At 48.5% G+C, this 12,223-nt stretch overlaps 1 protein-coding gene across 9 annotated transcripts in view; it reads left to right on the top strand.

The window, feature by feature from the left end:
• ANKS3 (ankyrin repeat and sterile alpha motif domain containing 3) overlaps positions 1–12,223 on the top strand; it is a 28,846-nt gene extending 16,623 nt beyond the window's left edge. For 2 of the 9 annotated variants that reach the window (XM_039885226.1, XM_039885235.1), the window contains 11 exons: positions 1,822–1,980; positions 4,194–4,331; positions 4,912–5,021; positions 6,141–6,317; positions 9,160–9,284; positions 9,784–9,925; positions 10,349–10,521; positions 10,887–10,972; positions 11,391–11,474; positions 11,604–11,769; positions 11,864–12,223. In XM_039885226.1, the coding sequence (XP_039741160.1) occupies positions 1,822–1,980; positions 4,194–4,331; positions 4,912–5,021; positions 6,141–6,317; positions 9,160–9,284; positions 9,784–9,925; positions 10,349–10,521; positions 10,887–10,972; positions 11,391–11,474; positions 11,604–11,728 (1,319 nt within the window). In that variant the 3' untranslated portion in view covers positions 11,729–11,769; positions 11,864–12,223. Of the gene's footprint in view, positions 1–1,821; positions 1,981–4,193; positions 4,332–4,911; positions 5,022–6,140; positions 6,318–9,159; positions 9,285–9,783; positions 9,926–10,348; positions 10,522–10,886; positions 10,973–11,390; positions 11,475–11,603; positions 11,770–11,843 lie in introns of all 9 variants that reach the window. The other 7 variants (XM_039885228.1, XM_039885227.1, XM_039885230.1 and 4 more) reach the window with 7 other exon arrangements.

The raw sequence follows: 12,223 nt of genomic DNA, 5'->3' as shown, positions 1-12,223 counted from the left end.
CTATCGTGTGCGTCCTGGTCCGGGAGCTCCTCCTCCCCAGTGTCCAAGGACAGTTTCTTTACTGGATGGCCTTTTTTTTTTCTTTCTTTCTCCCCTTCCCTTCCCTTCCCTTCTCCTTCTCCTTCTCCTTTTCCTTTTCCTTTTCCTTTTTCCTTTTTCCTTTCCTTTTTCTTTTCTTTCTTTCTTTCTCTTTCTTTCCTTTTCTCTCTTCCCTTCCTTCCCCTCCCCCTTCCCTCCTGCCTCCCTCCTTCACTATTTTCTTCCTTGATATAGTTAGACCAAGCATCATGTGTTCTCTGATACAGTTTTGTCTTGCCAGGTGCTGAACTTCTCCTGCTTGCCTTTTACTCTTTGCTGCCCAGTTTCCAGAAGGTGTCTCTCCCAGAAGGCCTGCTGCTCCTCTGACTGCTCCCTGAGGCCCACGTGCATTCTTAAGTCACTTCCCTGTGGTTGTGCTCCACTCCACTAGGATTCTTCTTCAGTATTTTTGCCTGGAGAATGGACTTTGTCTTTCCGGGGTGACATTGTCACTTCTCTCCCCTTGCCTCTCTTCTGTGTGTTTTTTCCCAGATCCGCTTTGTTCCCTGTAGAGAATAGGGGTGAGCGAGCCGGATATTACTCTGTTGGAAAGGAGTGTTTGTCTTCTCCTCACAGGAGCAGGAACTTTGAAGTTTGCGACGTTCTCTGCTGTCTAGGTCATGTTAAAGGTGTGGGATTCGTGAGATTCTGTCTGTGGTTCCTGCTGACTCATGCAGGTTTGAGAGGACGTGTTGGGAAGTTTAGATTCATGGAGCCACCTTCTCCTTGGTTCCCCCTCCCTTGTACATATATTTTTTATGACTCCATCTTTTGCTTGAATGGGACCACAGTCTCCTGGTGACGTAAATCCTGGAGCAGATGGAAGTGAGTTAAATGAGGAAAGGAGGGAGTGGTCCTCTTGGGTCACTGGCCCCAGTTTGAAACCTGGGTCAGTAAGTAAGTCCTTGGTTTGCTGGGCAGTCACTGACAGTCGAGGTCTCAGTTCCCATCTGAGTGAGCCCACTTCCTTTCCAGGGCCTGGCTCTGCCCAGCTCCCTTCCTGGCCTCAGGATTGTTTTGTAATAAACACCAGCTCACAGTGGTGTGCAGCGATAATGAGGGACTTTTCTGCGCTTTGACCTGGTTTACCAGCTCCAAAGTGAGATCTTATCAGATGGGAGCCTTATACAAATTTATACATGAATTTTGCCTTCTAGGTATGATGAAATATGGAAAATGATGAAAAGCAATAAAATAGTAATGGCTGTGGGCATGCTGAGCATTTAAGCTCAGGTGGGTGCTATTGAAATACTTCCTAAAATGTAGCACGCAGAGCCTCACGTAGCACTTGTTTCCCAAGAAGCTGTTCAGGTTGAGGTCGAGAATATAAAATTACTTGGAAGTTGTGAGTTAAGTTGCCATATCTATATGAAGTGATGGATCTTATCATTTCAACTTAGAACAAAATTTATGATTGTAAGCATAATACATGCTTCTTATAAAAAATTCTGTAAACCCAGATGAGAGGAATAAGAAATATGAATTAGACTCCCCCATCATGATAAACTTTTTCGGTTCAGCTCATGTTTAGTAAGCTTACTGTCCCTGCAGATGTCCCTGCACTCTGTCTCAGCAGTGGACTGGCCCATTGTGGCATTTCTTACAAGTGAAGTCCTAGGAAACATACTTTTCTTCTTCATTTAAGAAAACTAATTATGATGAGTTTCTTCCAGTTGACTATGAAAATTAGTGAATTAATACATCACTGGACAAATTGTTTAAATTTCGATGTTTGACCCACAGAAAAATATGAAGATCTGAGCTCTTCAGATGAATCCTGCCCTGTTCCTCAGAGACAGAGGCCGTGTCGGAAGAAGGGCCTCAGCATCCACGAGGGGCCTCGGGCCTTGGCCAGGATCACAGCTATTGGACTTGGAGGCAAGACTCAGCAGCCTGGCTATGGTGAGCGTTCCATATTCCTGATGGCTCTTTGATAGTGCATTTGAAGATTCTGTCATGATAAGAACCCAAAACTCCCAGGCTCCTGAAATATGGGCCATTGGGTGGGAGTAGCTGCTCAAAAACTCAAAATTGATGACAGTTATGGAAATACATTAGTTATTGGCTAGCTCTCGTGTTTGGGTTTATCCTTTGATTTTCCTTTTCATTGGTTAAAATTACAAATGGGACTTTCTCTCCAGCAGCAGAAATGTAGCTAGGCTCAAATTTCATTCATCATGTGGTGGGTCAGCTAGTGCAGGGACAGTGTGACATTTGAGCCCCACTTCCTGTCTCTGGCCACATCTCCTGGGTACAATACTCAACACGTTTCCAGCCTGAGATGGATGTGCCTCTGGGCCAGGCCAAGGGATGACTCTTGTCCTTTTCTCCAGGTGATGGATTTGATGCTCAGATCCCTCTGAGAATTGTCAAATGATACCCTTGGTGGGCTAGTATCCTAGACCCTGAGTTTCCAGATCTCTTTAGTTCATTCTCAAGTTGTCAGCTCCTGAATGTCAAGTGCAATGATTTTGGGGAGCATGGGGGGCACTGACAGTTCTTGGAGTGAATTGGGTTTGATGCTCACTCTCTTGCTCTGGCCTGACCAAGTAATCAGACTTAGGTGTGAGTTACATCTTCCTTTGATGCCTGTTATTCATCAGTGGCCAGGCCGAGGCTGCTGGCCTAGTAGGCTGGGTAGATGGGCCCTCCGCGTAAGCAAGTACACCTCTGAAGCCTGGGCTTGGAAGAAACCAACTTTCCGTCAGAGACCATGTTTCAGTCAAGAGTGTCTGAATAATTTGATTCTCCGTTCTAAGGCCCTTGGCAGGAGTCCTAGGTTTGTAGCTCGAGGCCCAGCTTCTCCAACATTTTTGGGGAGTGGGCTGACTGTACCCTCACCCAGCTGCTGGCAAGCTTCTGCCACAGGGTGAGGGTACAGTTCATATCCTGTCTGATGAGCTCATAAGCACATGGCTCTGGGACATTTGGCTGAGTTGTTATCTTTTTGCGTGGCAGAGTCTGCTCCTTCTAAGGAGTCTGTGCTACCTGTCCCACCCCGAGGTATGGTAGCGGCATAGGAAGGATGGGTCTTACCCCTGGGCAGGGTGTAATTAATCTGTGTAGCTGTCCAACAAATGCTTTTGTAAAAGTGGAATTCTTTCAAGTTATCAGTAATACTATGGCGGAAGCCTATTTGTACACAGTTCTTTTTGTGCACCCACAGAGAAGGCTGGAAGAACATTCACCAGAGTAATGATGGTAGTTGACTCTTGGTTGTGGCACTTTAGGAGAGTTTTGTTTTTTCTTGCTACACTTTGGTGATATTTGAATTTTCTGTAAGTAAATATATTCTATTTGCCAAAAATTGAAAAATTTTTATTGAATGATAAATGTGCTGATTATAAAAAGTCTTGGTAACTACAGAAAGATATGAAGAAAATAAGGTAGCCATGGCCCCATTAGCCAGTTTTGTGCAAATAAGTGTACTTTCTGTGGGGCAGGGGCAGGGCAAAATAGGAATAAAACTCTGGTTTGCGTTCTGCCCTTTCTCCGTTTTCTTGCAGGTAGATACATTCACAGGTTGTATGTCTTGGTGTCACTGCAGTTAATTTTTAGTCCAGGGCCTCCTACTTTCCTGCTCAGCCAGAGCTTTTTTGGTTGGGGTTGACCGACCTGAGGAGGAAACCCCTAGGTGCCTGTGTTGAAAAGTCACAGGGACCACGAAGGCTGGTGTGTGAGATTAAATGCTTCATGCTAAAAGGGACACCTAGTGGTATAGTTTTTTCTTGGCTCAGGAGTCTGTAATCACAGCTTACCATTTCCTACTGTTCACATTTGGAAAAGAAATAGCCTGGTGTGATGGAGAGGGCTCCAGGCCTGAACGAGTACCAGTCCTGACTCCACCGTGTACTTGGTATGGGACACGAGACTGGTCTTTCAAACCCTCGAAGCCTGTCTCCTCACCTGCAAACTGCACACAACAGTATGTCCAAGTTACTGCAGTGAGTGGATGAGATAATGGACAGGAAGATACAGTTCTCCTTCCTTCCTGTCCAGACCCTGGGTCTTCCCTCATGCCGGGTCTGTCCCAGAAGAGGTAGTCACATTTGGCAGGAGGAACTTGTCTTCTCTTTTGGGTTCGTGTGGGTTTACATGCCCAATTCTGTCCACAGAGCAGGTGCCTCCACGGGGCTATGTCACCTTCAACAGCAGTGATGACAACCCCCTGGAAGTAGGGGGCCTCTGCTACAGGGATGTCACCTCCCCCATCAATGACCGGGATGTGGAGAGCAGCAGCAGCAGCAGCCGGGGTATGTGCCCACCTCCACCTCACCGTGCCCCGCACTGCCTGGCTCGGGGCTTTGTCAGGTTTGGGATTCCTGCGTGCCCGCCCCCACTTATCCTACCCTGGCTTGGTGCTGCTACGTGCCCAGCGGTTGAGAAAGAACGAGAGGGCAAAAGAGATAGAAGGCCCTGACTCTCGTTAGGAGAGTCAAAGAATCTGGCATGGAGACAGGAGAGGAGAAAATTCCAGTCTAGTGTCTCCATGCAGGATCCAGGGCAGTCGTTCCAGACAAGTGTAGCTTCTGGATTGGTGAGCCCTCAGAGAAATGTCTTCGTTATGGTACATGTATCATTCGTTTGGCAGCTGTTTACCGAGTGCCCTGTGTGCTAAGCGCAGTTCTAGATGCTTGGATTTACCAGTGAACAGGACAGTCAAAAACCCTGCCTGTGTGTGTAGGGGAGAGGGCTCGGGCCAGGCGATCGGCATGAAACAACACAGTAAACTGTTTACGGAATTGATGAGTGCTGTGGATAAAACAGCTCAGGCTCTGGGGAGTCACCGCGAATGAGACTGTAGTCAGGTGTCCTTGTCTTCACTGTTGTCAGAAGAGCAGGCCTTCTGCGCCCATCTTGGGGCCGTGCGGAGCAGCAGCAGCAGCGAGGGCCTGGCGAGAGCTCCCGGAGTCAGCAGCGAGGCCTCCCTGGAGAGCAACGAGGTGAGGCTTCTCCTTTTTTTTTTGGCTTCTTTACTCCCACCTCCCTCCTTTTTGGTGTCATGGGGGATGCTAATAGCCCATTTGCGATGGGTGAGTCTTGCAAAAAGAGTTCCTATATGTCTGCGCTCTGCTGGGACACACGAAGCCCAGGGCCATCCTCTAGGAGTACCACCTGGGATTAGGTGGCACAGACCTTGGCGGAAGCCTCTGTGTGGCAGGTGCGGGGAGTTTCAGATCTTACCTACCTCTTGAGGGAAGCGGCACAGATTGAGAGTAGAAGCTGGAATCACGGGGCAGAGAGCAAATCGGATGCAGCCATGTCAGCAGGAAGCCCTTTAGTGTTATCTTTTGAGTTATGCTTTGAGTGTTTTTTTAAAGGGATTTTCCAAGGTTCCACAACTAATTAGTAAGAAAGCTAAGATGTGAACCCAGGTCTAGCTGACCCCAAAGCTGAGGCACTCTTTCTCTACACTTTTTTTTTATTCCCATCTTCCTACCCCATCCTGTTTAGCAACCATCAGCTTAATCTCTATATTTATGGGTCCGTTTCTGTTTTGTTTACTCATTTGTTTTTTAAAATTCCACATATGAGTGAAATCATGGTATCTCTTTCTCTTATTTCACTTAGCATAATAGCCTCTAGGTCCATCCATGTTGTTAGAAATGGCAAGATTTCATTCTTTATTGCTGAATAAAATCCAGTGTGTGTGTGTGTGTGTGTGTGTGTGTGTGTGTGTGTGTCACAGCACATCTTTTTCCATTCATTTATTGATGGATATCTAAGTTCCTTCCATACACTGGCTATTACTAGTAATGTTGCATTGAACATAGGAGTGCACATATCTTTTCAAATCAGTGTTTTTCTTTGGATAGATACCCAGGAGTGGAATTGCTGGAAGTATGGCAGCTCTATTTTTAACTTTTGAGAAACCTCCATACTGCTTTTTATAGTGGCTGCACCAGTTTACCATCTCACCAACAGTGCATGCAATCATTTGTTTGATTTATTGATGATAGCCACTCTGATAGGTGTGAGGCAATATGTCATTGTGGTTTTAATTTGCATTTTCCTGATGATTATGCTTCATTGTTACTTTGAACACACACCCCTTGCCACAGGATTCAGATCATGCACGTAAAAGCTCGGTTCGCCGACAAACTAAAAGTTATATGAAGACCAAGAATCGTTACAGCAACAGTGACAACCAGTGGTCTCCCAACACTGGGACTTCTGGGGCAGCCTGTTCCCCAGGATCTATCCCCCAGACTGAGAGGTCCCCTTATTCAGGACCCCAGGTAAGACTTTTTCTGAAACTGGCGGTTACATTGTTAGAAAGATAGTACTTTTTGTGATTTGTGAGGTATTGTGTACTTACGGTGGGCCAGGCATTATTGGGAGAAGAGAGTGGTGGTGAGTTTTTCCCAAATGATCCATGAAGCTTCCTGGACTGAGAGGATTCCTAAGGTTGGAGGTGCCAGTCACAGAGTTTGTGTCTGTCCCTTTCCACAGGAGGGATCTATCTCTCCCTTTGGTTACCATACTCATTTCCATACTCAACTTAGCCTCCCTGAGCCTGGAGAGGAGAAAAACAGACCGATCTCATAGAGCAGCTTTCAGGAAGTTAGTGACAAGATGCATGTGAAGCAGAGACAAAGTGGCACATTGTGTGCACTTAAAGAAAATTGCTATTTCTGCCTTCCTCATTGTGGGTTGCTCTGGCTAAGCAATTTCTTAGGGATCAAAGATGTGACACAGCAGCTCGACTGTCTAATAATGTGTTTATTGAGTTCTCTTGCCCTCTGTGGGCATAGGTGGTACAAAGATGAAAGACAGGTAAATATCTGCCATTTATCCATTTATATGTGCAGATCATAGCTCTGCTATTCACTAGAACCCTGTGATTTTGCTGGCTTCTCCTTGTAGCCCCTGCAGGGCCTATATGCCCAGGCTCAGCAAGCAGCTACACCTCTTAATTCCTTAAATGCACATTGATTGGAGATTCGGAGGTGATGGTGGGATCTTAAATCTGTTTCAGAAAGCAGGTTGAGGAAAATGGCGGAGTTAACCACCTTCTAAAATTTGCTCCTCCATTAAAGGCAAAAAAAACACCAAACAACAACAACAAAAAAAAAAACTGACAAATGTGGTCAGAATCTCCTTTTTTTCAAAACTCTGTGAATCAACTAAAGGCTTGCCACAACCTGGAGAATGTTTATTCAAGAGAAATAGCTGAATCTCAGTAAGAACTGAGTTTTCGTAGCATTTTAGCATTTTAACTTACCCTGGTCCCATTCCTCATTCTCCAGTGCCAGGATAGCTGTAATAGCCACCAGAGTGGGGCAGAGCAGAGCTGGAACGCTCTCAAAGTTTCATTCTCAAAGAACTGGCATTATTGGACCTGTCTGATGGTTCCCTAGAAGGCTGTACTTAAAGGCTTTGACTTGACTCAGATCTATCTACCTGACACTAAAAGCCCTCTCCTTGGAGAACATGTGTTGAAGATAATCACAGGGAAATATTTTAATTTTGCAGTTGTTTGAGGTGTTGGATAACAGTTGGAGTAAAAAGATTAACCACAAAGCTTAAAAGGAAAAGCTGGGGAAGGAGATGTCCATAGGAGCTTTGAAAAGCTCTGACTTATTCCTGGGAATCTAGGCCACCTACATACTCAAGGCTGTGTGCCAAGAACACCTCCAATGACCTTGGGGCTCTGAGCAAACAGGAAAGAAAGGCTAAGGTAGAATTTCCATCTGCCTGGGTGACTGTTGAAGATGTGCCCTAACAAGCATTCAGAGCTACTCAGCAAAAACTGAGAGGTTACTGGTTCCAATATTTAAGGAAATCTCTGTCCAAAGCTAGCTGAGTGAGACTTCAATGGCCATATACCAGAAAGAATACAGACTTTATAGAATTATTTTAGAAAAGTAATTAAATAAACATAGATCTTCTACAACAAGCAGTAACAACAAACCCCAGAGATGGAAGAGAATTGGATCTCCAGAGTTTCCACATTAAAATGTCCAGTTTTCAACAGAAAAATAAGATATGCAAGGAAACAAGAAAGTAACTCATAGACAGTAAGAAAAGGCAACAGTAGAAGCTGTCGCTGAGGAAGCCCAGACACTGGATTTATTAGACAAAGACATTAAATCTGCTTTTAAAAATAAGTTGAAAGAGCTAAAATAAACCACATCTAATTAGAGAATATCAAGAAAATGATAGAAATAAAAATTAACTAAACAGAAATTCTGGAGTTGAAAAGTATAACTGAAATGAAAATTTCACCAGAGGGGCTCAGCAGATTTAAGCACGCAGGACTTAGAAAACTTTACACAGACCAATTGAAATTGCTTGAGAAACAGAATGAAGAAAAATGAAGAGACGTGCGAGACACCATCAAGCATACCAACATGCACATATGGTGCTCCAGAAGGAAGGAGCAGAAATCAGAAAAAAAGTTTTAAAAATAGCCAAATCTTCCCAAATTTGATAAAAAATGTGAATCTGCATATCCAAGCAGCTAAATGAATTCTAAGTAGGTTAAACTCGGATCCACACCTAGATACATCATATGCAACTGTCAAAAAACAAGAGAATGTTGAAGTAAGAGAAGTGATTCATTGCCTACAAGGGAATCTCAGTAAGATTAACAGCTAATTTCCCATCAGAAACCATGGAGACCAGAAAGACATTTGATGACATATTCAAAGAAATGAAAGAAAAATAACCAAGAATGCTATATCCAGTAAAAACTATCCTTCAGAAGTGAAGGAGAAATTAAGTTAGTCCCAGGTAAAGGACAACTAAAGAGAATTTGTTGTTAGGACCTACCCTACAGGAAATACTAAACTTGTCCTTCGGGCTGAAATGAAAAAGACAATGGATTCAAAGACACAAAAGTCTCTGGACTCCCTGCTATGCCTGAGGGCACAGAAAGAGGAAGGGCAGCTTGGTCTCTGTGCCTGCAGTCAAGTCACTCTCCCATTGCTGAACTTGGGGGATCAGCAGTGCTCAGATCTCCCCCTTCAAGGCGATCTGCAGGAGAAAAGTGGCTCTGCGTGGCATCATATTTTCCTTGTCCCCATGTCTTTGTGCCCTGCCCATCCTCTGACCTGGCCTGGCCTGTCTGGCCTCTAGGACCTTGCCACACTGCTAGAGCAGATCGGGTGTCTGAAGTACCTGCAGCTGTTTGAGGAGCAGGATGTGGACCTCCGCATCTTCCTGACGCTCACTGAGAGTGACCTGAAGGAAATCGGCATCACGTGAGTCCAGAGGGGCTGTCTGTGGCTCCATGCCCCTCGTTTCAGCCAAAGTTCTGGGACCAGCTGAGGTTGCAGCTTCCCAACACTCGGATGGAAACAGCCACCCTGTCTAGAGGTTGGCTTTTTTCCTGTAGTTGTCTGTACTCTCCATTCCTACAGTCGCTCGTGTGGCCCCCAAGCTGGCCCAGCTGACAGTGCTGCATTCAGGACACCTAGGCATTTTCTGCCCGTTCACTTTTGAGAGCTTCCCTAGTTGGCAGACAGTTGTCCATAGCCTGAAGCCCAGCGACCTCGGGCTGGGGAGGGGGCCAGGCAGGGGGAGGACAACTTCCAGTGGGGTTGTCACTTCTTACACAACCTCTGCCACAGGATGCTGGAGCCACTCTCCCACTTCAAAGATGGGATCTTTCCTGGGGGGTTACCATCTTGATGGAAGGACAGTCAGTGGAGCCTCCACACACAGCTGGTGCTGATCTGATTCCTCTCATTCCCCCTGCAGGTTGTTTGGGCCCAAGAGGAAGATGACCTCTGCCATTGCCCGCTGGCACAGTAGTGCCCGCCCCCCCAGTGACGCCCTGGAGCTGGCCTATGCCGACCGGCTGGAAGCAGAGATGCAGGAGCTCGCCATCCAGCTCCACAAAGTAAATGGGGAGAGCAGGGAGGGGATGTGCAGAAATGGCGAGAGAGGCTTCTGGAGACAGACCTGCAGAGGACACAGCGGTCAATACAACAGTGAGGGCAGAAAGCATAAGAGCTCTTACCCTGAAGGGGAGACGCACTGGCAGGCGCACAAAGCTAGGCGACATTAGGTGCAAGGTCAGATGGACACAGGCAAGAAGATACAGGGTAAGGGCAGAGAACAGGTGGCCAGTGTGGACATCTGATGGCTCAGAGGAAGGGACCCAGAGCAGGGGAGGCTCCAAGGTAGAAACAGCCTTCTCTCCCATTCCAGGAGTCAGATGGCAGAGACAGAGGGTGTGGTGGGTCCTGGCCTCGTGTCCCCTGCACCACCCTTCCCCATGCCCACTTGCCCGCCCACCCCACCTCTCCCTTTCCCATTGCAGCGCTGTGAGGAGGTGGAGGCCATGCGGGGCCAGGTGTCCCAGGAGCAGGAGCTGCGGGCCGTGGTGGAGAGCTGCCTCTTGGAGCAGGATGGCACCCGCAAGGATGTCCTTGCCCAGCTGCAGGAGACCTGGGCCTTGGCCCAGGATGCTGCTCTTGTCTTGGACCAGCTGCGGTGAGTGGGCACCTGAGCTGGCCTGGGCTAGGCCCTGAGTTTTCTTCAGCTTCTTCAACCAAGGACTTGCTTTCAGGGCCTCCTAGGGTCACTCCCTCCCCATCCCCATTTCATTCTGGCTGTTCCTTCCTACAGAGCTGACCAGGTAGCAATGAGACCCTGAAAATCTGCAGACTCTATGCAGATTCTCTGCCCAGGTCTCGGGTTGAGAGCTTATCAGTACGGGTGCTGTGCTGGGGTGCTTGCCAAGCTCAGGCAAGCTGTGTAGATAGGGAGTTCGGGGTGCCTGCCGTCCCTGCCCTCTGGGAGCTGTAAAAAGCAGTCAGGCCTCTCCCCTCACCAGCACTTGGTCTTGTGTCCGGCAGAACTTGTCAGGCCGAGCTGTCAGCCCGAGTGAGGCGGGACGAGTTTCCTCTCGGGACTACCCTGGGCCCAGCCCTCTCCACAGCTGGTAAGGAGAGTGGGGTCCTGGCCGCAGACTGGGCAGGCAGAGGGCAGGGATGCCCCCTCAGGCTGGGTTTTGTCACTTGTCTTAGCATGGTTATGACACAGGTTCCCTTGCACACATCCCAGCCCGTTTCCTCACCGTCCCTCCTGATGGCATGAGGCAAAGCTCTTGGGCCATGGCTGACACTGCTGTCCAAGAGCTCAAGTGACTTCTGCAGCCTCCACCTGGAGCCCAGGCTGGGGCCACCCCAGGGCAGAGCCTCACTGGAGGCCAGGGACAACAAGCAGCAGAACACATTTTGATGTGATGAGGGAGTCATGCAAGCACTAACCAGGGTGGGACTCCTGGTCACAGTAGCTCAGGACAAAGATGGGCCTATAAGGACACAGACCCCAGGCTCACTCAGCCCTCTGTCCCACAGACTCCAAAGGCTGGCAGGCCTCCCTGCAGGCCCTGAGCCTCCCCGAGCTATCAGGAGTGTTGGAGAATCGAGTCCAAGAGATGGGTGAGTCTCTGGAAGGGAAGCCAGCGGCCCTCACCCCCACCAAGGGACCAGACCTGGGGTAACAGGGAGAGCCCTCTCAGCTCTGACTCCTGGGGCAGTCTGCTGACCCTCCAGGTCATCCTTTCCTAGTGCTCCCCAGGACATCGCTTCTTCCCACCACCAGCCAGGCTTGCGAACAGTCACTTGTCTGCTTTCATCCTCAGAGCGAGTGCTGTGCTCAGTGTCCCAGGGCCTGGAGAAGCTGCAGGCACTGAATGGGAAAGAGAACTGGCGGGAGCCTTAGCAGGAGGCAGTGGTGAGTGTCAGCCAGCCCAGGACCCAGGCCAGGACAGCAGGGTCCATTGCGAGCCAAGTGAATGCCCACCTCAGTCCTCCCTTTCCCTTCTTAGAATCTGACGTTGGGTGACTGATCCACCCTGAAGCTGTGTGCCCGGAAGACAGGAGGGCAATGAGCAGGCAGCTACAGCAGCCTAGGCCCCAGCTGGGGCCAGAGGATCGGCCCCCGGGAACAGCTGGCAGAGAAGCAGGACTGGGCTGTGGCCGGTGCCAGGCAGCGAGGCCCCCACAGAGGCAGGACGAGGGCCTCTCACCCAGAACCTGGTGGTAAGGCCCAGAGCAGACAGGGCCTTGGGGAGAGCATGTCCCTATACACCGCAGGCGCCACACTCAGGCTTGCCCGGCTGGGTAAGGTCTGGGACGCCTGGGCAGCATATGTCATTTGCTGAAAAATAAAATTTAAGATCATCTGG

Source organism: Pteropus medius, unplaced genomic scaffold (assembly GCF_902729225.1).
Source record: "Pteropus medius unplaced genomic scaffold, Ma_sr-lr_union100, whole genome shotgun sequence".
In the NCBI taxonomy this organism is placed as follows: domain Eukaryota; kingdom Metazoa; phylum Chordata; class Mammalia; order Chiroptera; family Pteropodidae; genus Pteropus; species Pteropus medius.
The sequence above is the reverse complement of the archived record's forward strand: the minus strand, read 5'-3'. Positions and strand labels throughout refer to the sequence as shown.